The 24,255-nt window shown below is 46.2% G+C and overlaps 1 protein-coding gene and 1 long non-coding RNA gene across 4 annotated transcripts in view; one reads left to right on the top strand and one right to left on the bottom strand.

Annotated features, from left to right (window-relative positions):
* Positions 1 to 2,066: 2,066 nt before the first annotated feature.
* The window catches only part of LOC105919505 (transient receptor potential cation channel subfamily M member 1), a 42,230-nt gene continuing 20,041 nt past the window's right edge, over positions 2,067 to 24,255 (top strand). For 2 of the 3 annotated variants that reach the window (XM_036135749.1, XM_036135748.1), the window contains exons 1-19: positions 2,067 to 2,344; positions 8,025 to 8,101; positions 9,143 to 9,335; positions 9,413 to 9,626; positions 10,317 to 10,441; positions 11,632 to 11,803; positions 14,068 to 14,242; positions 14,319 to 14,442; positions 18,671 to 18,743; positions 18,813 to 18,913; positions 18,983 to 19,147; positions 19,224 to 19,358; positions 19,769 to 19,819; positions 21,068 to 21,208; positions 21,342 to 21,371; positions 21,445 to 21,737; positions 22,563 to 22,791; positions 23,550 to 23,678; positions 23,755 to 23,892. In XM_036135749.1, the coding sequence (XP_035991642.1) occupies positions 2,261 to 2,344; positions 8,025 to 8,101; positions 9,143 to 9,335; positions 9,413 to 9,626; positions 10,317 to 10,441; positions 11,632 to 11,803; positions 14,068 to 14,242; positions 14,319 to 14,442; positions 18,671 to 18,743; positions 18,813 to 18,913; positions 18,983 to 19,147; positions 19,224 to 19,358; positions 19,769 to 19,819; positions 21,068 to 21,208; positions 21,342 to 21,371; positions 21,445 to 21,737; positions 22,563 to 22,791; positions 23,550 to 23,678; positions 23,755 to 23,892 (2,649 nt within the window). In that variant the 5' untranslated portion in view covers positions 2,067 to 2,260. Of the gene's footprint in view, positions 2,345 to 8,024; positions 8,102 to 9,142; positions 9,336 to 9,412; positions 9,627 to 10,316; positions 10,442 to 11,631; positions 11,804 to 14,067; positions 14,243 to 14,318; positions 14,443 to 18,670; positions 18,744 to 18,812; positions 19,148 to 19,223; positions 19,359 to 19,768; positions 19,820 to 21,067; positions 21,209 to 21,341; positions 21,372 to 21,444; positions 21,738 to 22,562; positions 22,792 to 23,549; positions 23,679 to 23,754; positions 23,893 to 24,255 lie in introns of all 3 variants that reach the window. The other variant, XM_036135747.1, reaches the window with a different exon arrangement.
* Positions 15,399 to 16,074, bottom strand: LOC118562848. Its single transcript, XR_004930823.1, has 3 exons — positions 15,953 to 16,074; positions 15,667 to 15,867; positions 15,399 to 15,581 (listed from the first exon to the last, which is right to left on the bottom strand). It is a non-coding gene; the product is annotated as an uncharacterized LOC118562848 (long non-coding RNA).

Raw genomic sequence — 24,255 nt, 5'->3', positions numbered from 1 at the left:
TAAAAATGGAGTGATGACATGTTACTTATATTACTGTAAGAGTTTATGACAGAATACTAACTGGGAAATAGGAAATTACAGTTGTCCATTTGTTACTTCAAGGCTGGACTATTGTAATTCTTTACTATCAGGAAGTCCACAAAATGCAGTTCAAAGCCTTCAGCTGATCCAAAATGCTGCAGCAAGAGTTCTGATGAAAATCAACAACAGGGATCATATTTCTCCTGTTTTAGCTTTCCTTCATTGGCTTCCTGTTAAATCAAGAATAGAATTTAAAATTCTCCTTCTAACGTATAAAGCCCTTAATAATCAAGCTCCATCATATATCAGAGCTCTGATTACCCCGTATGTTCCTAACAGAGCACTTCGCTCTCAGACTGCAGGTCTGCTGGTGGTTCCTAGAGTCTCTAAAAGTAGAATGGGAGGCAGATCCTTTAGCTATCAGGCTCCTCTCCTGTGGAACCAACTCCCAGTTTTGGTCCGTGAGGCAGACACCCCGTCTACTTTTAAGACTAGGCTGAAATACAACAATAGAAAAACATTGTCTGGACCTCAAACAAAATGTGTTCGCAGTTCTTAAACTTGAAGAGTTCTATTCTTTATGTGCAGTTTGATGTTAAAAGATCACCAGAGCTTGAATCATCCCTTTCAACTATTGTCCTGATATCAGCTGATTGGGCAGATATTCACCTGACAGACAGAGAGTTATTTATCAAACATTAAATAACTTAGAACTTTATGTGAATTCCCATCAGCCACTGGAGCACAAACTGCTGTCAGAACTCTGAGTTACAGGGCGGAGAACGTTCCCTCTGCCACGGAGGAGAACCAACACTGGAAGACTGTGTTTACCTGAACTGGGCCTTCATCAAATCAGTCAATGAAGCTGGCAGAAAAACAACAGAGAGGAGAGAACAGAGACGCAGAAACATTCCAGATGTGTCAGGAGTTTCTGAGAAACACAGGAGAATTTTCTCCAACACAACATTCCAGTAAATTTCAAACCTAATAAAAACTCCCAGACAGAACCGGGTTCCTCCCAGAGTCAGAACATCCAGACCTCAGCTGGGCAGCGTTGTGTCTGCGGTCCAAAGCAGCGAGGACGGCTGAGAGTCCATCAGAGAAACTAAACTATGAACGCCTGGAGCAGCAGGAGGACCAGCAGCTCAGGGCTCAGAGGTTCTCTGGTACCTCCAGAACAAAGGAGACACTGCTGAGGACCATGAGGTCCAGATGTTGGACAGGGAGAACAGATGTTAGAAAGAGGCTGAAAGAAGCCATCTTGGTCCAAAGAGCAAAGCCATCAGTGAACAGAGGAGGAGGATGGAGCTTCATCTCCTCAGAGTTTACAGCTCGGTTCTCCAACACGTTCCAGAGAGATTACATCAGCATCTCATCATGGTTCAGGAGACCAAGTCCTCCTCTCACACCAAGCAGCAGCTTCTAACCACCAGGACAGAGATGGTGGCTCACTGGTTCTGACCTGGACTGGTTCTAGGAGGATGGACCTCCATGTGCTTAGAACCAGCAGCGCTCCACCTGCAGGTAGATCAGAGCCTCCAGAACTGATAAAGACACCTGGACAGGTGAGGAAACGTCTTCAGGAGAACTGAGAGAAGGTTCTGCTGCCTCTGATCTAAGCCTGCTTGCTGCTGATGACCCGGATCACTGAGGATCTGCTCAGGCATTCTGATCATAAACTTCTAGTCTGCATTCGCTGGAAGCAGAAAATCACTATAATTAACATAAAGGGTTAAAACATCAGTCTGTAATTAATCTGTAAAAGTGTTTAATTAGTGATGGAGTTAGAGAACTACAGGAACCTTTCAGTAACATTCCTAGAACATGAAGCTGTAATTATCTGTTGCCGGTGCTGTAGTTGCTGCTGCAGCCAGCAGGTGGTGCTGTCACCATCTCTGACTACCACAATAAACTGCGTTTAAATAGTTTGATCTAAAGTTCCCTGCTGAAGTGAACCTAAAGCAGTGAAATAATTATCTGTGGCGCTTTAGCTGAAGCAGCATGACGACATGAAGGCAGACATGGACCAGCAGGTCGGCCTCCAGCCATTGTTCAGCAAATCTCCTCCATTAAAGAGCTCGACCCTCAGCGGCGTCCACTAATCCTGATTAGAGGCGCAGCGAGCCGGACCTGAGAGCACTTCCCTCTGAGCCGAGGACGGAACCAGCGGAACCAGCGGGACTGTTCCAGGATGGCGCAGCAGAACCTGTGAGTGTCAGCAGAACCTGTGAATCCCAGCATGGACAGCAGAGGAAGGAGAGGAACCCTTGGCTCAGTCAGACGCTCATCCATCAAACGCAGCGCGTCTTCTGGATCACAAAGGGTGAGCCTGAGCAGAACCAGGTTCTGGTAACTTCACTGTAGACCACAGCAGGTCTCTGAGCAGCTGAATGTGTCTTCATCAGGCGGCTGCTTTGGCTCTGACATGCTGCAAAGAGAAAATAATAACGGTAGACTAAATAATTACAATTATTACAGTAATAATAAATGTTTTCACCGTCCGGCCCACATGGCGCCTGTGGACCGGACCCTGGACCCGGTCCTGTTACATGCTGCCTGTTCTGGACTGAGTCCTGTTGATCCAGACCTTCACGCAGCAGGTTCTGATCCCAGGAAGTGTCTGCACTTCAGCAGCACATCTTCAGGTCCAATAAAAATGCATGAAAGTATGTTCTCCTCAGATGGAGAACAGATCAGGGGAACCGGCCTGGAATCTAAGCCCCGTGGCTGTCTTCAGCTTTTAGACGCTGCTGAAGCTTTTCCTGCAGATCTGTGGTTCCTGCAGACCTCACCTGGCTAAAACTAAGAACTGGTTCCCTGCAGAGGTCCACTGCGCCGTCTCAGCTGTTCTGGAGACATTTACTGACCAACACTGGCTAAAGATTTCCCTTTGGGATGAATATTCTGGTCCAACGTTCTTTGAACTCTGAGTTCTGTCCATCCTGAGACAAACCAAGGTGAGAAGGTTAGGAACGAATCCTGCAGCTTCTCCTGCTGCTGCTGAAGGTCCAGGGTGGACCTTCTGAAACCTAACCTTTGTTAAACATCCAGTCAGGTGGAACCCTGAGTCTAGAACCCGGTCCACAGCTTGTAGAACCAGTTTTGGGTAACTTCTGCTTCGCTCCGTTCCGTTATGTCGGTTGATTCCGGTTCACTGCTCAGCTCTCTGATCGTTCTACCACAACAACTTAATCAAGTCCAGGTCTGGACTTTGACTAGACCATTTCAGCAGCTCTGCCTTTTCAGTCATTCTGTTCTAGATCTGCGTTAAGATGTTGGTTCTGTTGACCCAGTTTGGACCAAGCTTCAGCTTTAGGTTGAAACTTGGTCAGCCCAAAGCTGACAGAAGAACTCATTCTGGACTCTAGAGTACTTTGTTCTACAGGCGAGGTTCTGCTCCACTCAATAACTGCAAGGTTCCTAAGTCCTGTAGCTGCATAACAGGCCCAGATCATCATCCCTCCTTCATCACGGTTCCTCGATCACGGTTCCTCCATCATGGTCCATCATCTCTGGTCTCCTGGTCCTTCCTCCAGGAGCAGCTCTGCTAACATCAGTCCTGCTGCCATCTTGGTTCTGCAGAGAAGAGGCTTTAACCCGCTGACTGAGGCCTGTAGAGTCTGAGGTGGAGCTCCTGGGGTTCTGCTCATTTCTCTGAGCTTCCTGCTCTGACCTTAGCCTGGACCTGCTGAGACGTTCTCCTGCTGGAAGCTGCTGAGACGTTCTCCTCTCTGCAGGATGATGGACTCAGATGGTCTGCAGACCTTAGACGTTTCTCAGGTTGATGGTCAGCAGCAGGTTCTGCTCTGAGGTCCTTGCTGTTGTCTTTCTAGCCTGGCGTGGTGTTAGCACACAGCTCTCTCTGGTTCTTCAGTGCTGTTCCCTCTGATGGATCAGTAGATGATGGGTAGATACCTGCCTACCTCCACATGTTGATGTTGTGGAATAATCTGAATCTAATTTAATCTGAGCGATGTAGGGACTTCCTGTCAGCTTTCTGTTTGCTGTCATCTGATTGGTTTTCAGGGGGAGGCCCACTTCCTGTCAGCTTTCTGTTTGCTGTTATCTGATTGGTTTTCAGGGGGAGGCCCACTTCCTGTCAGCACCAACGACACGCAGCAATAAAGCAGCTCATTGTGCAACAAGTCGTTCCTGTGAACAGCATTACTCTCAATTAAAGCTCAAATGATCCAAATCCTGTGATCTCCACCCTGCTGTGTTCATTGTTGCTAGGAATGGATTCCTTCAGGCATCTCCTCAGCGTCAGTTCAGGAGCTGACTGAAGGTCAGCAGGAGAGCTCACTGGATAAGGCTGGGAGCTCAATCTGAAATTAAAAGTAGAACGAATTCACAGCAATTGTCAGACGATCAAACATAATATTTTGTTGCAAAATTAGGCCTAAAATATCTGATTTAAAGGTGAGCAGTTTATGGAAAAAAGTAACTGACATTCAACATGAGAAGGCAAGCTTATTATTTATTTATCATTAATAATAATAATAATAATAATAATAATAATAATAATACATGTTTACAAAACAGCAATATTAAACATTTTAAGTTTAGGCATCTTATTAAGCAGCTTAAGGTGAACATGAGGCTTTAAAGCCTCCACAGAACACGGCTGCTGCCTGTTCCACAGAGACGGTAAAAACCACGGCGCCCTAAAGTTCTCCTTTTAGAAGACCTGAAGTCTGAGAGAACAAGTGGAACCACAGAAATCAGGGTTCCATCAGTTAATGCAGAACCAGACCCTAACAGCACCATGTTGGACTGTAGCTGTGATGTTCTGCAGGAGCCACACCTAAAGGTCCACTTCTGTCTCATCAGCCCACAGAACATTTCCCCAGGAGTCTTGGAGGATCATCAGGATGTTTTTAGTAAATGTGAAATGGGCTTTGTGTTCTGTTGGGTCAGCAGTGGTTCTGGTCTCTTCCATTTCTGCCGCTCAGACCTTAAGTTGAGCAGTGAGGCCTGCAGAGCTTCAGATGATGTTCTGGGTTCTTCTGGAACCTCTTGGATGAGGCGTTGATGAGCCCTGTGGGGGGTTCTGGTAGGTGGACCTCTCCTGGGAAGGTTCTCCACTGGTCCATGTTCTCTCCATGTGTGGATCAGGGTTCTGTGGTTCTTGTCGGATCTTTTAGCCTCCTTCATGTCGCGCTGCTTCAGTTTCAGTGATTTTCTAATCAGACGTCATCAGCGCTGCGTGAGACGGTGAAACTGAACTTAGTGGTTAAAAACCCACATTAAATCATTTAATCACGTTTAATGTGGAGTTTACCAAGGAGGCTGATGGCTGGTTCCTACAGAGCTACGTTGGTCTGGAGGCTTTTTTTACTTTACCAAGTGAAATCATTATTTAAAAAAGCCTTTTGTTTTAATTCATGCTAACCTTGTCTCTCAATAAATAGTATTTGATTATCTGAAACTTTTACGTGACAGAATTAAATTCAATTAAATTTTATTTCTGTAGCTCCAATTCACAATATGTCATCTGAAGAAAAAAGATTCAGTCAGATTATAGAGATGTTCCAGGTAGGTTCTGGAGACCAAGCTTCATTGTCCATCTCAGCAAGCTCTAACCTCCAGTGACGTTTGGAAAGTAGCCTTCCAGACTAACCTTTGGTTCAAAGTTTCTCTCTAAGGAAACCCAGCAGGTTGCATCCAGAACCAGAACCAGGCTCAGTGTGAACGCTTTGCAGCAATCCCTCATACTGAGCATGCATGAAGCGACAGTGGAGAGGAAAACTCCCCTTTAACAGGGAGGAGAACCTCCAGCAGAACCAGAACCAGGCTCAGTGTGAACGCTCATCTGCCTCCACCCACTGGGGCTTAGAGAAGACAGAGCAGAGACACAGAAAGCTCAGAAGCTCACATTGACCCAGGAGTACTTTCTATGTTAGAGAAGACAGAGCAGAGACACAGAAAGCACAGAAGCTCACATTGACCCAGGAGTACTTTCTATGTTAGAGAAGACAGAGCAGAGACACAGAAAGCACAGAAGCTCACATTGACCCAGGAGTACTTTCTATGGTAGAGAAGACAGAGCAGAGACACAGAAAGCTCAGAAGCTCACATTGACCCAGGAGTACTTTCTATGTTAGATGGTAATAGAGGATGAACTGCTATTACCCTGGAAGCATAACCAGAAGAATTCAGTGAGGGGGGGGGGGGTACTTTCTTATAAATTTACCAGGAATAATTTGTTCCAGGCTCTAAAAGAAAACCATTTTTTTCTTCAGGTAAAACGTCTGATTCAGTATTTTTTCTGACCTGGTCCCGATTACTGATCCTTAACCCGAGTCCTCCAAATGTTCTCTATCTCGGGTCCAGGTGGAGCTAACTGGTTTGTGGAGCCGTGGGTTCTTTCATCAGGCAGCCTCACATCTGTGGAAGGGTAGGAAGTAAACCTCTTCAGATCAGCAGGTTGGGGTGTGGAAGCTGAGGTTTTGGGCTTCTGGAGGATTTCTTTAAGCAGATTTGTTGAACCTGCTCAGTTGCATTTAGCCACGAGTTCCTGAGCTCCAGTCAGACTCCACAGTCAGACACCAGCGCTGCAGATCTGCAGACGCCTCCAGAAGTGTGACCAGCTGCTCAGAGCTGCTCTGCACAGGAGACCAGAGGCCTGACACGGCTGCACAGGACCAGCAGGACCAGCAGGACCTCAGCAGGACCTCAGCACTGGCTTTGGTTGGGAGGGAACCATTCTTCTTTCTCCTGATGAGAAGGTGGAAGCATCTCAGAGGTTGGTGGGTCTCTCTGGTCTGGTCATCTGGTCAAAGAAAGTCTAAAACATTGAAAACTGAAAATGACCAAAGTATATTTAAAATGCTAATTCTGAAGTCTAAAACTTTTCACTGAAGTTGTCTTCATGCAGAAGCTCTACGGATGTTTCGGGGGATTGCTGATTTAGTTTTTCTATTTGGAAAGATGTTTTCTCCATCCCTAATACCAGCAGACAAATCTAAATACACATTTAGTTTTATGCAATATTAATACTTCTCCTGAGCTGACCCCAGTTTCTGGATTATTACTGGAAATATCTTATTATTTTAAATTTAGATTGAGATTAAACACCTTCATTTCTTCTGAACAATCTTGGCTCATTTCATAGTTTTATACAGCAGAAGAGAATAAGTAAAATAATTAAAAGTAACAAAAGTCCTAAATTCTTGCAGCTATAAGGTAAAACTTAAACATCTTAAGAGTTCAATTTATTTTTCTTTTAACTTTCATTCTACAAATATACACAAAGCTGCAAACTTTAGACAAAATTAATAGTTTGACAGTTTGTCCTCAAGAGCATTCTGAGAATCCACCAGAGCAGCCGAAAGATAAAATAAACTTTAATTTATTTCTGCATTTGATTAGTTTCACTTTCAAATGACTGGTGAGTCTCAGATTAATTAGTTCCCAGGTATGAAACAGACGCTGCTCTGCTGCTTCCGCCCTCTGATGGGGGATGATGATGATGATGATGATGATGATGATGACGATGATGATGATGATGATGATGATGATGATGATGGTCTCTGTGGAGCTCATCGTTCACGTGAAAGAGACAAAGGCGCTGCAGCCGTGAGCCACAGTAATCCTCCATCAGCGGGAGTGCAGAGATTTGACAAAGTGCAGCAGCACAGCCAGCAGGCCGTCACTGACGACCATCGGGGTTAAACTCACAGGAAACAGAGATTTAAAGGCTTCTGGGTGTTCCTCTGTGCAGCAGGACTGGGGGGGGGGGGGGGACTAAGAGGATTTAATGAATGAAGGAATGGAAATCAAACTCAGCCAGAAATTAGCCTGATCCCTTCCAGCAGGAACTTTGGTGCTTGTGTATTTCAGCTGCAGACTAACGCTGTTTTTTTTTTTTTTTACATGCACAGTTCCTGAAGTTTTCTGCAGGAAAACGATCAGCAGATCAGTTTCTCTCTGCCTGACTTATGCAGACCGCAGCAACATGTTGGAATCTGCTTCATGCCCACATGTTTGCGGTCCTGTTTCAGATTCACCGAGCGTGGATCGAGAGGACCTTCCAGAAGAGAGAATGCATCCAGATCATTCCCGGCAAAGATGCCAGCAGGTAAAGCCTTACAGGTGGAGCGCTGGGCCCGGCCCTGCAGAGCCACAGGTGGCTCACTTCTGATGGAAATCTGTTTTAAGTGTCGGGTTGTTGAAATGTTCCTTGGTTCTGTTCTAACGATGTGGTCAGAGAAGCAGCCGCGGCTGACGAGCTGCTGATCAGTCCTGACTGAAGAGAGTAAATCCTCTCTCTGCTTCTCCTCTAGTAAAATGAATATGAGGACAGAGCAATTTATAAAAATATTTAACATGATGAAATCTTTCCCACACTCAGAGCTCAAAGTGTAAAAAAGCTGAATGTCTGTTTAGAAAAATAAAGCATCAGATTTATTATGGCATTTAGAAAGAGGCTTTCCATGGACTACAGCAATGAGCGGTTCTGGTTCTGGTTCTGGTTCTGGTCTCACAGGGCATACAGGGATTACTTTGTGACTTTTGGTATTTATAAATCAAGGAGAGCAAACAAATCAGGAGTCCATTCTGGCCCCATAAATCACAACATCTATACGACCCCCCCCCCCCCCCCCCCCAGCTTAACGTCAGTCACATGCTGATGACACTCCACTGTCTGTTGACGGGTCAGAACCTCCTCCAAGGCGATGCAGAACAGTAAAGTCGTGGTTTTTGGTTCTAAGGATCAGTTTCACCTCTCAGTGGACTCAGCAGGACTGAAGAGAACATGTGAGGAACCTGGAGTGGATTTGGCCTCAGATCAAATCCACGTAAAGTCTGCTCATAAATCCCGTTACCATCAACTTAAAAACCTCTGTAGAATAAACGGTTCTGTCCAAAGAGGAACCGGACCGGCTGCAGCGGCAGGGTAATGGCTCTTAAATCACTGGGCTGAATGCATCTCAGAACCACGGTGATCCTGAGGTGGTGACTTCCTCCTCAGTGTTCCCAGCAGCAGAGCAGAACAGAGGAGGCAGCGTATTCTGGAACAAAGCCTGAAACCCTGACATGTCTTTGTGTTTTCCTCGGTTATAAACGCGCTCGTCTTCCCTGCGTTGTGAGGTAAAGTGGGCTTCTTCCCGTTGTTTAGGTGCAGCTGTGGTCAGCTGGTGGCGCAGCACACCCCCCTCCCTGCGGGGGCAGTAGAGGATACGGCCCAGCTGGTCCAGCTGGACGTCCAGCCTACAGAAAGATGGAGCGTCCTAAAACACACCCAGACGTTCCCCACCGACGCCTACGGGGTCCTGGAGTTCCAGGGAGGGGGGCATGTCAACAAGGCCATGGTAGCAGAGCTCAGCCCGCCTGGTATCAGGAGAACGATGCAGAGAAATGACGTTCTCACCTTCATGCTTTCTTCTAGTACCTGAGGGTCTCCCATGACTCCAAGCCAGACTCCCTCCTCCACCTGATGGTGAGAGAGTGGCAGCTGGAGCTGCCCACACTGCTCATCTCTGTCCATGGGGGGCTCCAGAACTTTGACCTGCCCCCCAAACTGAAGCAGGTCTTTGGAAAGGGTCTGATCAAAGCCGCTGTCACCACCGGAGCCTGGATCTTCACCGGAGGAGTCAGCACAGGTGAGACATCTACGCGTCCGTCCATCATCCATGGGGGGGGTCTGTCTCCACAGCATTCAGCTCCTTATCTCTGAAGAGCCTCGAGATGACATCTTTCATGAATGAATTTAATGAAAATAAAACTGAATTAACCAGAATTTAATTTTTCTCTTCAAAATGGATTCCATCTGACAAACGTAGGTAAAAACCTTCTACTTGCAAACCTCAAACCGGTGACTGGTACTGACTCATATTCAGCATAATTTATGTCTAATATCTGAACTTCTCAACGCTAATAACCAGTTGGTCACACTGAAAGTGTTAAACTACATTTGTCATGAAAATCAGCTGTTTTATTCTCATAAATCCTCCTGAACCATTCAGAGCCAGGTGGGATGATTTACCTGTAGGTATTAATAAAATAATACATGAAATTCCTCCAGCCAGTCATCAGGGTGATATCCATGTATCATTGAGTGTTACTGCCACAGAGAAGCCGTTTACAGCATGACGACATGAGAACACAAACTGTTGCTTAGATTAAAACTGACATCAGTTAAATATGAACACAGGCTGGCAGGCGAGTTGTTGGAAGAACACCTGATAACTTATTCAGGTAGAATCCAGTCCATAAAGTGTCTTAAAATGTCAATAAGGAGAACGTTGTAATCTTGAGAAGGTGAGAAAGCTGTGGCCCTCTCTGTGTTTCAGGAGTGATCCGACATGTTGGAGATGCTCTCAAAGACCATTCGTCCAAGTCCAGAGGGAAGGTCTGCGCCATCGGCATCGCACCCTGGGGAATCGTAGAGAACAAAGAGGACCTGATTGGGAAAGATGTAAGAAAAGTCTGATTAGACCATGTTAACCATGAAGCATTATCAAAATTAAACCCAAGAAGAAGAGACACAAGTTATCAACCTTTGTTGAATTATTCAAACATCTCTGAACTCCCGTCTCAGCTACCTGTACTTCCCTCTGATTGGCTGTTAGTCGACATTAGATAGTAATGAAGGAAAATGATTGAAGCGCCTCTGATATATGCTGGTGTGTGATGGTCAACAGAGTCCTGCTGATAGATGGCATCTTTAACGCCACTCCTATAGACACTATAAGACAGTTTAGGGAGGAGCAGGAGGTACCGAATAACTCACAGCTGAGTCCACATTCAGGGGAAATAGTGGAGGTTGTTCCTTGCTGTGATTGGAGTCTACCAGGCTCCCTGTTTCACTCATCCTGTTAATGTGGACAGAAGATGGACAGAAGATGGACAGAAGATGGACAGAAGATGGACAGAAGATGGACAGAAGATGGCCTTCTTGGCACCTCAGGGCCTCGTCTCTGCTTTTCTCTGGATGATGACGTTGGCGTCTTCCAGCCACGACCATCAGAACTCAGTCTAGATCTTAGCAGGATGAGAGTCATCAGCGGGGGTTTTAGTATCTTAGCAGATGGATAAGCAGATAGGGGCAACAATGCTGGGATGCAGCTGCTTTTCTGCTCTGTTGTGGTAGAGATGGCGCTTTGACAAAGGAAGGCTCTCTATTTACTGTCTTGACCTTCATGCATGGTCCTGAGATATGAACCAGAGGAACAAGGTTCCAGATACGAGCAGCTTCCTCCATATGGTGGCAGAACATGGTCAGATCCTGAGGAGTGTCATCAGCAGGAGGTAAAGTACAGTAGAGCTGTGGAAGGACATGTTTTGGACACCTGAACAGACACCTGGGGCCTTCCTCACAGGTGTTCCAGGTGCCTCCCACTGGGAGGAGACCCCGCTGTGAGGCTATAGGTCCACCTCATTACAAAGAACCAAAAGACCCCACACTGAAAGGCAGAAGCTAACTTTCTGCTTAAAAAAAAAAGTTTTTATTGTGGCTGTTTTCATAAATAAAATAGAATTTTCACAATTAAAATCTTTTACAGGAGTAAAATAGTATCACCTGCACAGAAATAACATTGTATGCTGGTTTGGGCTGTAAACTGGTTATCTATAGATGTGCTGTTAGTTATGCTAGCTGTGTTTCAGGTGACATGTCCCTACCAGACCATGTCCAACCCACTCAGCAAGCTGTCGGTCCTGAACAGCAGCCACTCACACTTCATCCTGTCTGACAACGGCACCACGGGAAAATACGGAGCGGAGGTCCGCCTTCGTCGGCAGCTGGAGAAGCACATCTCCCTGCAGAAGATCAACACACGTGAGTCCCCAGACTCTAACTAACTAACTAACTAACTAACTAACTAACTAACTAACTAACTAACTAACTACTCAGTCCCTGCCCACCTGCTCACGCCACCCATCATGTGACCTGTGGGTTTCCCTTTGTCATCCTATGCCTGGACACGTCTGTAAGGCAGGGACAGCAAAGGGAGGCTCAGCTGTCACCTCTGCCTTCAGCTCCCGAGGAACCAGGAGAACCAGAATCACTGACCCAAACCCATAACTGACCCAAACCATTACTGACCCAAACCATTACTGACCCAAACCATCACTGACCCAAACCCTCACTGACCCAAACCATTACTGACCCAAACCATTACTGACCCAAACCATCACTGACCCAAACATCACTGACTCAAACCCTCACTGACCCAAACCATTACTGACCCAGACCATTACTGACCCAAACCATTACTGACTCAAACCATCACTGACTCAAACCCCTCACTGACTCAAACCATCACTGACTCAAACCATAACTGACCCAAACCATCACTGACTCAAACCATAACTGACCCAAACCATCACTGACTCAAAACCATCACTGACCCAAACCATCACTGACCCAAAACCATCACTGACCCAAAACCATCACTGACCCAAACCATCACTGACCCAAACCATCACTGACTCAAACCATAACTGACCCAAAACCATCACTGACTCAAACCATCACTGACTCAAACCATAACTGACCCAAAACCATCACTGACCCAAAACCATCACTGACCCAAACCATCACTGACCCAAAACCATCACTGACCCAAACCATCACTGACTCAAACCATAACTGACCCAAAACCATCACTGACCCAAAACCATCACTGACCCAAACCATCACTGACCCAAACCATCACTGACCCAAACCATAACTGACCCAAACCCTCACTGACCCAAACCCCTCATTGACTCAAACCATCACTGACTCAAACCATAACTGACCCAAAACCATCACTGACCCAAAACCATCACTGACCCAAACCATCACTGACCCAAACCCATCACTGACCCAAACCATCACTGACCCAAAACCATCACTGACCCAAAACCATCACTGACCCAAACCATCACTGACCCAAACCCATCACTGACCCAAACCATAACTGACCCAAACCATCACTGACCCAAACCATAACTGACCCAAACCCTCACTGACCCAAACCCCTCACTGACTCAAACCATCACTGACCCAAACCATCACTGACCCAAAACCATCACTGACCCAAACCATCACTGACCCAAACCATCACTGACTCAAACCATAACTGACCCAAACCCTCACTGACCCAAACCCCTCACTGACTCAAACCATCACTGACCCAAACCATCACTGACCCAAACCATCACTGACCCAAAACCATCACTGACCCAAACCATCACTGACTCAAACCATAACTGACCCAAAACCATCACTGACCCAAAACCATCACTGACCCAAACCATCACTGACCCAAACCATAACTGACCCAAACCATCACTGACCCAAACCATAACTGACCCAAACCCTCACTGACCCAAACCCCTCACTGACTCAAACCATCACTGACTCAAACCATAACTGACCCAAACCCATCACTGACTCAAACCCATCACTGACCCAAACCATCACTGACCCAAACCATCACTGACCCAAACCCTCACTGATTCAAACCATCACTGACCCAAACCCTCACTGACTCAAACCATCACTGACTCAAACCATAACTGACCCAAACCCATCACTGACTCAAACCCATCACTGACCCAAACCATCACTGACCCAAACCATCACTGACCCAAACCCTCACTGATTCAAACCATCACTGACCCAAACCATCACTGACCCAAACCCTCACTGACTCAAACCATCACTGACTCAAACCATAACTGACCCAAACCATCACTGACTCAAACCATTACTGACCCAAACCCATAAAAAGTCTATAGACCACAGAAACGGTAAAATGAGGCAACAGAAAGACAGAAAATGTTGAAATCAGTGAAATTTTTCAACAATACTTTCTGTAATTCTATAAATGTCTACAGAACATAAGGGGTCAAAGTTAATTTTGAAGTTGCCTGAGAACTATGGGATGCGTTCTCTCTGTCCGTTGGGACGCCTGGTCAGATGTTCATGGATGTCCCATCATTTCTCCGTCTTTGCTTTCAGTGGAGCTCGTTGCTTCTCCAGTCTGAGCAGGAGGAGGAAACAAACTTCTTGTAGATGTTCATGTGGACCATCTCGCCATGTTGTGTTGTCAGGTTTGGGTCAGGGCGTCCCGGTCGTCTGCCTGATCCTGGAGGGCGGTCCTAACGTCATCTCCATCGTGCTGGAAAGTCTGAAGGAGGAGCCGCCGGTCCCGGTGGTGGTTTGTGACGGCAGCGGTCGGGCCTCGGACATCATCTCCTTCGCTCACAAATACTGCGAGGAGGACGGGTGAGAGACCCGCCCCCTTCCTCAGGATGGCGACCGCCTTTGGCGTTCTCCTCAATGTGCCGTTCCGCCCCGGCAGGTTGGTCAATGAGAGCGTCAAAGATCAGCTGCTCGTCACCATCCAGAAGACCTTCAACTACAGCCGCAGTCAGGCGCAGCAGATCTACCTCATGGTGATGGAGTGCATGAAGAAGAGAGCGCTGGTAGGACCAGGAAGCTCAGCTTCTGCTCATTGTTGCATCATCAGTAGAGTGGCCTTCATGTTCTCATCAGCATTAAAGCAGCTTCTCACCATGTCATCTGTGTCGTCATTCATCCTCCACACTGAAAAACGCCCTGAGAGACGGTTTCCTCTCCTGCTGAGAAGGATAAACCTGTCAATGAGTGACTGAATGACTGAATGACTGAATGAACGAGTGAATGACTGAATGAATGCATGACTGACTAAATGAATGAATGAATGAATGAATGAATGAGCTTCTCACCATCTCATCTGTGTCGTCATTCATCCTCCACACTGAAAAACGCCCTGAGAGACGGTTTCCTCTCCTGCTGAGAAAGATAAACCTGTCAATGAATGACTGAATGACTGAATGAACGAGTGAATGAATGAATGAATGAATGAATGAATGAATGAGCTTCTCACCATGTCATCCGTGTCGTCATTCATCCTCCACACTGAAAAACGCCCTGAGAGACGGTTTCCTCTCCTGCTGAGAAAGATAAACCTGTCAACGAGTGACTGAATGACTGAATGAACGAGTGAATGACTGAATGAATGAATGAATGACTGACTGACTGAATGAATGAATGAATGAGCTTCTCACCATGTCATCTGTGTCGTCATTCATCCTCCACACTGAAAAACGCCCTGAGAGACGGTTTCCTCTCCTGCTGAGAAGGATAAACCTGTCAATGAATGAATGAATGACTGAGTGAATGAATGAATGAATGAGCTTCTCACCATCTCATCTGTGTCGTCATTCATCCTCCACACTGAAAAACGCCCTGAGAGACGGTTTCCTCTCCTGCTGAGAAAGATAAACCTGTCAACGAGTGACTGAATGACTGAATGAACGAGTGAATGACTGACTGAATGAATGAATGAATGAGCTTCTCACCATCTCATCTGTGTCATCATTCATCCTCCACAGTGAAAAACGCCCTGAGAGACGGTTTCCTCTCCTGCTGAGAAAGATAAACCTGTCAACGAGTGACTGAATGACTGAATGAACGAGTGAATGACTGACTGAATGAATGAATGAATGAGCTTCTCACCATCTCATCCGTGTCGTAATTTATCCTCCACACTGAAAAACGCCCTGAGAGACGGTTTCCTCTCCTGCTGAGAAGGATAAACCTGTCAACGAGTGACTGAATGACTGAATGAATGAATGAATGAATGACTGAATGAATGAGCTTCTCACCATGTCATCTGTGTCGTCATTCATCCTCCACACTGAAAAACGCCCTGAGAGACGGTTTCCTCTCCTGCTGAGAAGGATAAACCTGTCAATGAATGAATGAATGACTGACTGAATGACTGAATGAATGAGCTTCTCACCATGTCATCTGTGTCGTCATTCATCCTCCACACTGAAAAACGCCCTGAGAGACGGTTTCCTCTCCTGCTGAGAAGGATAAACCTGTCAACGAGTGACTGAATGACTGAATGAATGAATGAATGAATGACTGAATGAATGAGCTTCTCACCATCTCATCTGTGTCGTCATTCATCCTCCACACTGAAAAACGCCCTGAGAGACGGTTTCCTCTCCTGCTGAGAAGGATAAACCTGTCAATGAGTGACTGAATGACTGAATGAACGAGTGAATGACTGAATGAATGCATGACTGACTGAATGAATGAATGAATGAATGAATGACTGAATGAATGAATGAATGAATGAATGAATGAGCTTCTCACCATGTCATCTGTGTCGTCATTCATCCTCCACACTGAAAAACGCTCTGAGAGACGGTTTCCTCTCGTGCTGAGAAGGATAAACCTGTCAATGAATGAATGAATGAACGAGTGAATGAATGAATGAATGAATGAATGAATGAATGACTCGGGGCCACACACCCGGGGCGGGCCAAACAGACAGTGGCCCCAGCCCTGGACCTCAGGGGCCTGCATGTTTTAGATGACTGCAGCACCTGCTCAGGCTTTATTCTTATTTTTCTGATTTTCTTTGATCCACTGTATAGATGAAGATTCACTGTATAGATGAAGATTCACTGTATAGATGAAGATTCCCTGTATAGATGAAGATTCACTGTATAGATGAAGATTCACTGTATAGATGAAGATCCACTGTATAGATGAAGATCCACTGTATAATAACTGATGCACCTTCTCTTATGAGCCGATGTGAATTTCTCCAATGTGAGATGAATAAAGCCTGAAGCTTTCTTAGGCGCAGCAGATACTTCAGAAGTTCATCCATGAAGCATATCTTGAAGACGGTGTGTCGGAGCAGAAACCCACAAAACGTGCAGGACCCCCAGGACCAGGGTGGGAGCTGGGCCTTTATTTCCTGTCGAACAACCCTGACAGCAGCAGCCCCCCCCCCCCCCCCCCCCCCCCCCCCCCCCCTAGCCAGGGCTGCAGGTCTGGAGGCAGCAGTTGCTTTTAGTTATTTACAGGAACACAGATGGTTATAGATACCAGACATGCAGCAATCTTCTCAGCCCTGGCTGACTGCAGGCCAGCTCCTCCTGGTGTGGCTTTTAGCTCTTAATGTCTCCAGCTTGGTTCTCCTTAAAGGCTCAAACTAAATATCTTTTTCTGCTTATTTGTCAAATGCACACAGGAATGTGGTTCCTGCAGCCAAAACACAAACAAAATAGAGCAGTAGTTCACGCAGCACCGCACACACCACATATAAGTCTAAAAGGTAAAATCAGAAACCAGACAAAAATATACAATAAGGCAATAAGGTGTAATAAAGCATGGACTAGTTTAAGATGAAACAGAGCAGTGGATGAGTAGCACAGTTCAGTTTAGGGCTCAGAGTTAGCAAAGCAATGGCTTATGGGTAAAAACTCTTCTTCAGCCTTTCAGTGTTAGGGAGCGGGCAGATTAGGGAGGATGCTTCTGATGGACCACGCCTTTAAGGGCCAAGAAGGTTCTTTAACATTTCTAATCGCTGTAAATATTTTTCCTTTTGGAAGCATTTCACTAATGTTAGTTGTGATATTTGGAGAAATGATCGTACCCGGTCCTAACATCTTCCACAGTTTCCCTGAAGCTGGGAGCGTCAGCGTATTGGAGGTAAACGGAGTCCATGCTGGATGTGAGCCGCGTTCTGACCTGCTCACTGCAACATTAACATAATGATCAAGGGTTTACATTTGATGCAGCACTTAACTGAGATTGTTCCAACCATTTATTTAATCCCACAATCCTTCCACAGAACAGCTGCATGTAAAGCAATCTGAGCATCAATTCACTTTAAATGGTCTGCTGTCAGATTAACAGCCCCACATGTCCTCCCAGAGCGCTGCAGGTGAACCGTGCATCCAGAAGCACGTCTAAGCTCTCATCATCCGTCTAAATGCACTAAAGGAAACTGCAGAGTATCTTCCAGCGATCCTCTAGAAGTGAAGGAACGAGATCAGGTCTGTTAAGGAACCATCTGAGGAAACACTTACCGCCAAAATCTGCTGATTATTTTGCTTTTTGCCTTTAGTTAGGATGCGTTTGTTCCTTTATTGGACATTTTCTTTGTTTCCTCCTCTTTTAGCTGATTTTTAGGGTCAGGGTTTTTGGTGTGGTGCATTGTGGGTAAGCGCTCACTCTTCCATGCTGCTGATCAGAATGATCAGGGTGTGATTACTCATGTCTGTCAGCATAAAGCCACAGCTGAAGACCTACTGGCTCCAGTGTCTCTGAGAGCGATAACTGATGGAGACCGCCCCGCCTCCGGGAGTCAGACAGCATCCTAAAGGTTCTCCAGAGAACGTCACGTCCAGCGTGATCAGAACCCTGCAGACTTCCAGAATAAAACATGGCAGCTGATCTATAGTTGGGTAAAGCAGCAAAGCCTGCTGAGCAGCTTATTGTTGGGCTGATGCTGGAGTTATTCAGGTGCTTTGGAAACAAACATTTGCAGAACCCTGACAGCTGAGCAGAACATCCATGCTGGTGATGGCTCCAGCCGCTCCAGGCCTAAAGCTGCCAGCAGAGAGCCGGCTGGAGAACAGATGCAGGAGCAAAGCTCACAGCATCAGCATCTCTGCTCTCAGATGCCCAGAACACAGAACCCACCTTCAGCCACCAGCATCTGAGGCGGTCTGATGGGGTCAGATCTGCTTTTTGATGCAGCCCTGATTCTCTGATCAGCTCCTCTTGACTCTCCAGGCTTCTCTAGAACTTAACCGAGCCTCCAGACTGAGTGAGATCTTTGCTGTGTGCGTCTCTGTGCAGATCACAGTGTTCAGAATGGGCTCAGAGGGCCAGCAGGACATAGAGATGTCCATCCTCACCGCTCTGCTGAAAGGTAAGCGTGTCCTGAGGACCAGCACTGTTGGTGGAGACCATGTGACTCTGACTTTGTCCATGACTCCAGGCACCAACGCGTCTGCCTCTGATCAGCTGAGTTTGGCTCTGGCCTGGAACAGAGTGGACATCGCTCGCAGTCAGATCTTTGTCTACGGCCTCCACTGGCCGGTGAGTCCTCGCCGCAGCAAACTTCAGTCTGCTGGTTGTTGTGCGTCGTTTGACCGTTTCTGTTTCCAGCCTGTGAGCGCCCTGACGGCGGATCGACCCAAAAGCCCGGCAGCCCAGAGACAAACAGCAGCAGCAGGAAAAGGCAAAGCCAGAGGAAAGAAGGGAAAAGGAGGAAAGAGCAAACCGGAGCCGCCGGAGGAGACGGACCCTCGGAAACTGGAGCTGCTGAGCTGGGTGAGCGAGCGTCAGCGCCGGGGAGAGGCGTGCCGGCGGCTCTGGTAACCATGCTGCTGCTCGTCTTGTTGCACAGGTGAACTCCTTGGAGCAAGCCATGATGGACGCGCTGGTGTTGGACCGGGTGGATTTTGTGAAGCTTCTGATTGAAAACGGCGTCAACATCCATCACTTCCTGACGATCCCCCGTTTAGAAGAGCTGTACAACACCGTGAGCCACAGAAAGATATTCACCAATAAAAGAGCTGCAGGGAAACCTCCACCAGGGCCCAGAATGATGGTTTAGAGGGAGACGAGAAGTCATTCTCATTTATTTAACATTTATTAAGTATTCACATTGATATCTTTTATATGGTGAGAAGTGTTTCTGTGTGTTTGATCAAAGAAAGGTTTTATTCAAAACATGAAATCCTCCACATTTTATGCTGAATGTGTTGACCTCCCTCTTCTCTCATATCCCTTCTCTGTTAACCTTAATCTCATGCAGTGACAGACAAAGCTTTTAAAACAACAGGAGTCACATTATTTCCAGATTACACAGAAGCTCTGTGCTGCTGTCAGGGATTAGGTGTCCACAGACCAAATGTTCATGGTTCCACGTCTTTGTGCTTGTTTCTGCAGAAGCTGGGACCTGCCAACACTCTGCACTTTGTGGTACGAGACGTCAAGAAGGTGAGAGCTGATCTGTAGGGAAACATCTCCACACATCCCTCTGCTGCTTCAAAGCTCGACCCGTTCCACGAGTCTTAGGTTGCTCTAAAAACTAAATTCAATCCAAAGTCCAACCCAACCCAGCAGCTGCTGCTGTCCGTCAACCTGGGACGGGTAGAAGGTCATCTCCAGAACACCTGATTCCTGCAGAGAGGAACATGATCCCAGGAGGAGAACATCTCAGCACTACAAGTATTCTCCTATCAATCAAGGAGCATGGGTTCTTTCTGGAGTCATATCAGCAAATGTGAGGAGGAACCATGATGGACAAAACCATGATGGAGGAACCATGATGGAGGAACCATGATGGAGGAACCATGAGGGTCTGGGCTTGTTCTCTGAGTGGAACCGGACGTTCTCTGTAGACCAAAGTATACTAGATTCTGATGTGATATCATCTGTTCCACAGCTGAAGTGTGATCTAAACACAGCAGCAGATCTACAACAGAACGGCTGCAAGATAATTTCAGTTAAATTTTATTTCTACATCTCTAATTAACATCACATCATCTCAAGGTTCTTTCCAAAGTCAGACTCCATCAGATCCTCCAGGTTGGTGAGAAAGTTTCCTCTCTAAGGAAACCCAGCAGGTTGCATCAAGTCTCTCCAAGCAGCATTCACTCCTCCTGAAAGAGCGTAGAGCCACAGTGGACAGTCGTCTGCATTGTTGATGGCTTTGCAGCAATCCCTCATACTGAGCATGCATGAAGCGACAGTGGAGAGGAAAACTCCCCTTTAACAGGGAGGAGAACCTCCAGCAGAACCAGAACCAGGCTCAGTGTGAACGCTCATCTGCCTCCACCCACTGGGGCTTAGAGAAGACAGAGCAGAGACACAGAAAGCTCAGAAGCTCACATTGACCCAGGAGTACTTTCTATGTTAGAGAAGACAGAGCAGAGACACAGAAAGCTCAGAAGCTCACATTGACCCAGGAGTACTTTCTATGTTAGAGAAGACAGAGCAGAGACACAGAAAGCACAGAAGCTCACATTGACCCAGGAGTACTTTCTATGTTAGAGAAGACAGAGCAGAGACACAGTGTACAGTCATCTGCATTGACAGAAAAGATGTTGAAATTGTCTAGTCAAAGTCCAGGCCTGAATTAAATGCTCAGGTGGAACCTTGAGAGAGCTGTGCAGAAACGTTCTTCTTCTGCTGATGAATGAAGAACGTACGCAGACTGAATCTTTCCACCCATGTGTGTTTCAGGGGAATCTCCCTCCAGACTACCAGATCACCCTGATTGATATCGGGCTGGTTCTGGAGTTCCTGATGGGTGGAGCGTACCGCTGCAACTACACCAGGAAGAACTTCAGGGCTCTGTACAACAACCTGTACGGCCTCAAAAGAGTGAGTAAAGGTGGAGGCAGCAGCAGGAGGAGGCCACATGTGGCCGGCTCAGAGGGGAGAACTCAGCTCCAGTGTGATTTAACCTCTGGTTAACAATGACAGTTTGATCAGTTTCCATCTTTCTCTCTCGCAGCCCAAAGCTCTGAAGCTGCTCGGCATGGAGGTGAGCATGTGTTGTTGGTGTGAAACTGAAGAGCTGCAGGAGAAGCGTTGCTCAAAGGTTTTTGTCTCTGCAGGACGATGAGCCGCGACCAAAGGGCAAAGGCAAGAAGAATAAGAAGAAGGAGGAGGAGGTGGACATTGACGTGGATGACCCTGAGGTCTGCAGGTTCCAGTATCCCTTCCATGAGCTGATGGTATGGGCAGTGCTGATGAAGCGCCAGAAGATGGCGCTGTTCCTGTGGCAGCGGGGGGAAGAGGCCATGGCTAAAGCTCTGGTGGCCTGCAAGCTCTACAAGGCCATGGCTCATGAATCGTCTCAGAGCGAGCTGGTGGACGACATCTATCAGGATCTGGAGAACAACTCCAAGTGAGTCCTCACCACCGCCGTCTGGTTCTGGTTCTGTTCACCATGTTCACACCACCGGTCCTGTTCCTGTCGTGTTCACTCCACTGAGCTATATAATACACTGGAGTGCTAATCACCGTCTGTTTGAACGAGTCGCTTTGAAGCCACCAGCCGCCATATTGGTACTCCCTATTTCCCCCCAGTAACTAGGGAATATGTGCGCTACAGCAGCGAGGATTTTCTCATTTTCAGGGGGGGCTAAAAACTTTTAAAATGTCTAATGCCATATACTTTATGTTATGTTCTAAAAATTTCAAGTACTGAGAAAGTCATGTGCTGAAATATTTTGCATTTTATTCATTTAAATATATATATAACATTTATAAATATATATATAACAATATACATAAACATATATTTACATATGTGTATACATATATCTACATATATACATATACACATACTTATTTATACATATATATTTTTAATATGAATAACATGTAAAATATTTCAGCACCTAATTTCCTAGTAGTTGATAGTGTTAGTACATCCACTGACTGTAGAATTACCTGTGCAACGTTTTCACTCAGCCAGAAAACTGCTTGTTGTTGCAACCAAATCCTGTGGGATTCTGTGAGAGTAGGGAGGAGCAAGATGGCGGCCAGTGACTTCAGTTTTTCGGCAAAATCAGCACTTCAGTGTATAATATAGCTCAATGGTTCACGCTCAGTTCTGGAGATTGTTCTGAGGTTCTGGCCGGAGTGGTCCGGCGTCTCAGAGCAGATCTGCTCCACGCTGACCGTCTGATGTTGAGCATTGTGACCTGAAAAGGGTGTTTGTGTTTAGGGAGTTTGGTCAGCTGGCCTACGAGCTGCTGGATCAGTCCTACAAGCACGACGAGCAGCTGGCTATGAAGATGTTGACCTACGAGCTGAAGAACTGGAGCAACTCCACCTGCCTGAAGCTGGCTGTAGCGGCCAAACACAGAGACTTCATCGCTCACACCTGCAGCCAGATGCTGCTGACCGACATGTGGATGGGGTGCCTGAGGATGGGCAAGAGCAACAGTCTGAAGGTCCCAGCACGGCGTTTTATACAACAATAACATCAAATCAGTTGGCAGAAGTATAAACCTCTTTTAAAATCAATCACTTCCTGACACTGTTGGTTACAACGTTCTAGTTTCTATACATATAAATAATACAATTCTTTCCTATTTGCATTATGCATTATAAACAAGCATCAATACTATTGAGTTATTGGGTAGTCAATGTACAGCAACATAACACACTTCAAATATTATAACAGTGACAATAATATTACCAGTAATAACTGATATTAATAACTCATATTTGAATGCAGTATGACATCTTCTTAAAACATTTGAAAAGGTTAAAATGCTTCCACAGCTTCACCCACATACAGATGAACAGAACCTTCTTGTGGTTCTGTATTTATATCTTTTATTTTCACATTTCTTCCTAAAGTTATAAAGTCCTTTATTTAAAAAAGACTTTGAACAAAACAACAGCTGTTTGTAATTTCCACGATGTCAGCAAATGTTGACACTTTGGACATTAGAGAACGGTGCAGAACATGGAGAGCTGGTTCCTCCAGGCCATGTTTGGCTTTATTCAATCTAAATAGACTTTTTGACAGTTTACCCCATTAACTTATTTTGATTTCTATTAAAATGTTTGAAACCACTGAAACATTTTAACCGTAAAGAAAGAGTTCAAGAACGACGCCCTGAGGGACTCCAGCCACGCTGTCATATAATGAGTTATTAGGACTTATTGGTGTTAAACTTTGTCTTTTTTAACTCTCCCTCAGGTGATTTTGGGAATCATTTTCCCCCCCACCATCCTGCTCTTGGAATTCAGACTTGGAGATGAAGCTTCACATCACGCATCCAGAGAAAACATGACTGGGAAAACTAAAGATGAGGACAAATCCAATAAGGTACCAAGCAAACAAAAGAGGTTTTTAACTCTGTGACGCCATCAAAGCATTTTGAGTCTCTGCTCCTCGTTTTCAGGATGCCGCCTTGAACGTCGACACAATGTCCAAGAAAGGAGACGAAGAAGAGAATCAGAAGAAGCACCTGAGGATTCCCATTGGGAGGAAGATCTATGAGTTTTACAACGCCCCTTTCACCAAGTTCTGGTTCAACACGGTAAGTAGACTTTCCCTCAGCTCAACGTCTGCTACGCAGCTCCTTCAACCAAATCCTACTCTGGAAGTTTTATCTGAGATGAGTCCACCCTCCTTCTAGGATGGCACCACAACCAGAAATGCACTGCTTGTTTACGTCTCTCTGATTCTGGCACTAAAGGACACATGTGTGGACTCATAGAGATTCCAGTGGCATACTGGAATAATCAGATTAGGGAAATGAAGGCCTGTCACAGGCCGTGACACTGTTTCCACAGCAGGGGGTGCTTGTCCAGAGGTCCCCCTCTCCTTTCTAAACGGAGCCAGGACCCTCTTCCAGTGGAAGATGGTGACCTGGAGATACTGGAGAAGCGTGTCACACTGT

The sequence above is a fragment of the Fundulus heteroclitus genome, chromosome 4 (assembly GCF_011125445.2).
Source record: "Fundulus heteroclitus isolate FHET01 chromosome 4, MU-UCD_Fhet_4.1, whole genome shotgun sequence".
In the NCBI taxonomy this organism is placed as follows: Eukaryota; Metazoa; Chordata; class Actinopteri; order Cyprinodontiformes; family Fundulidae; genus Fundulus; species Fundulus heteroclitus.
This window is presented reverse-complemented; position numbering and strand designations above follow the sequence as displayed.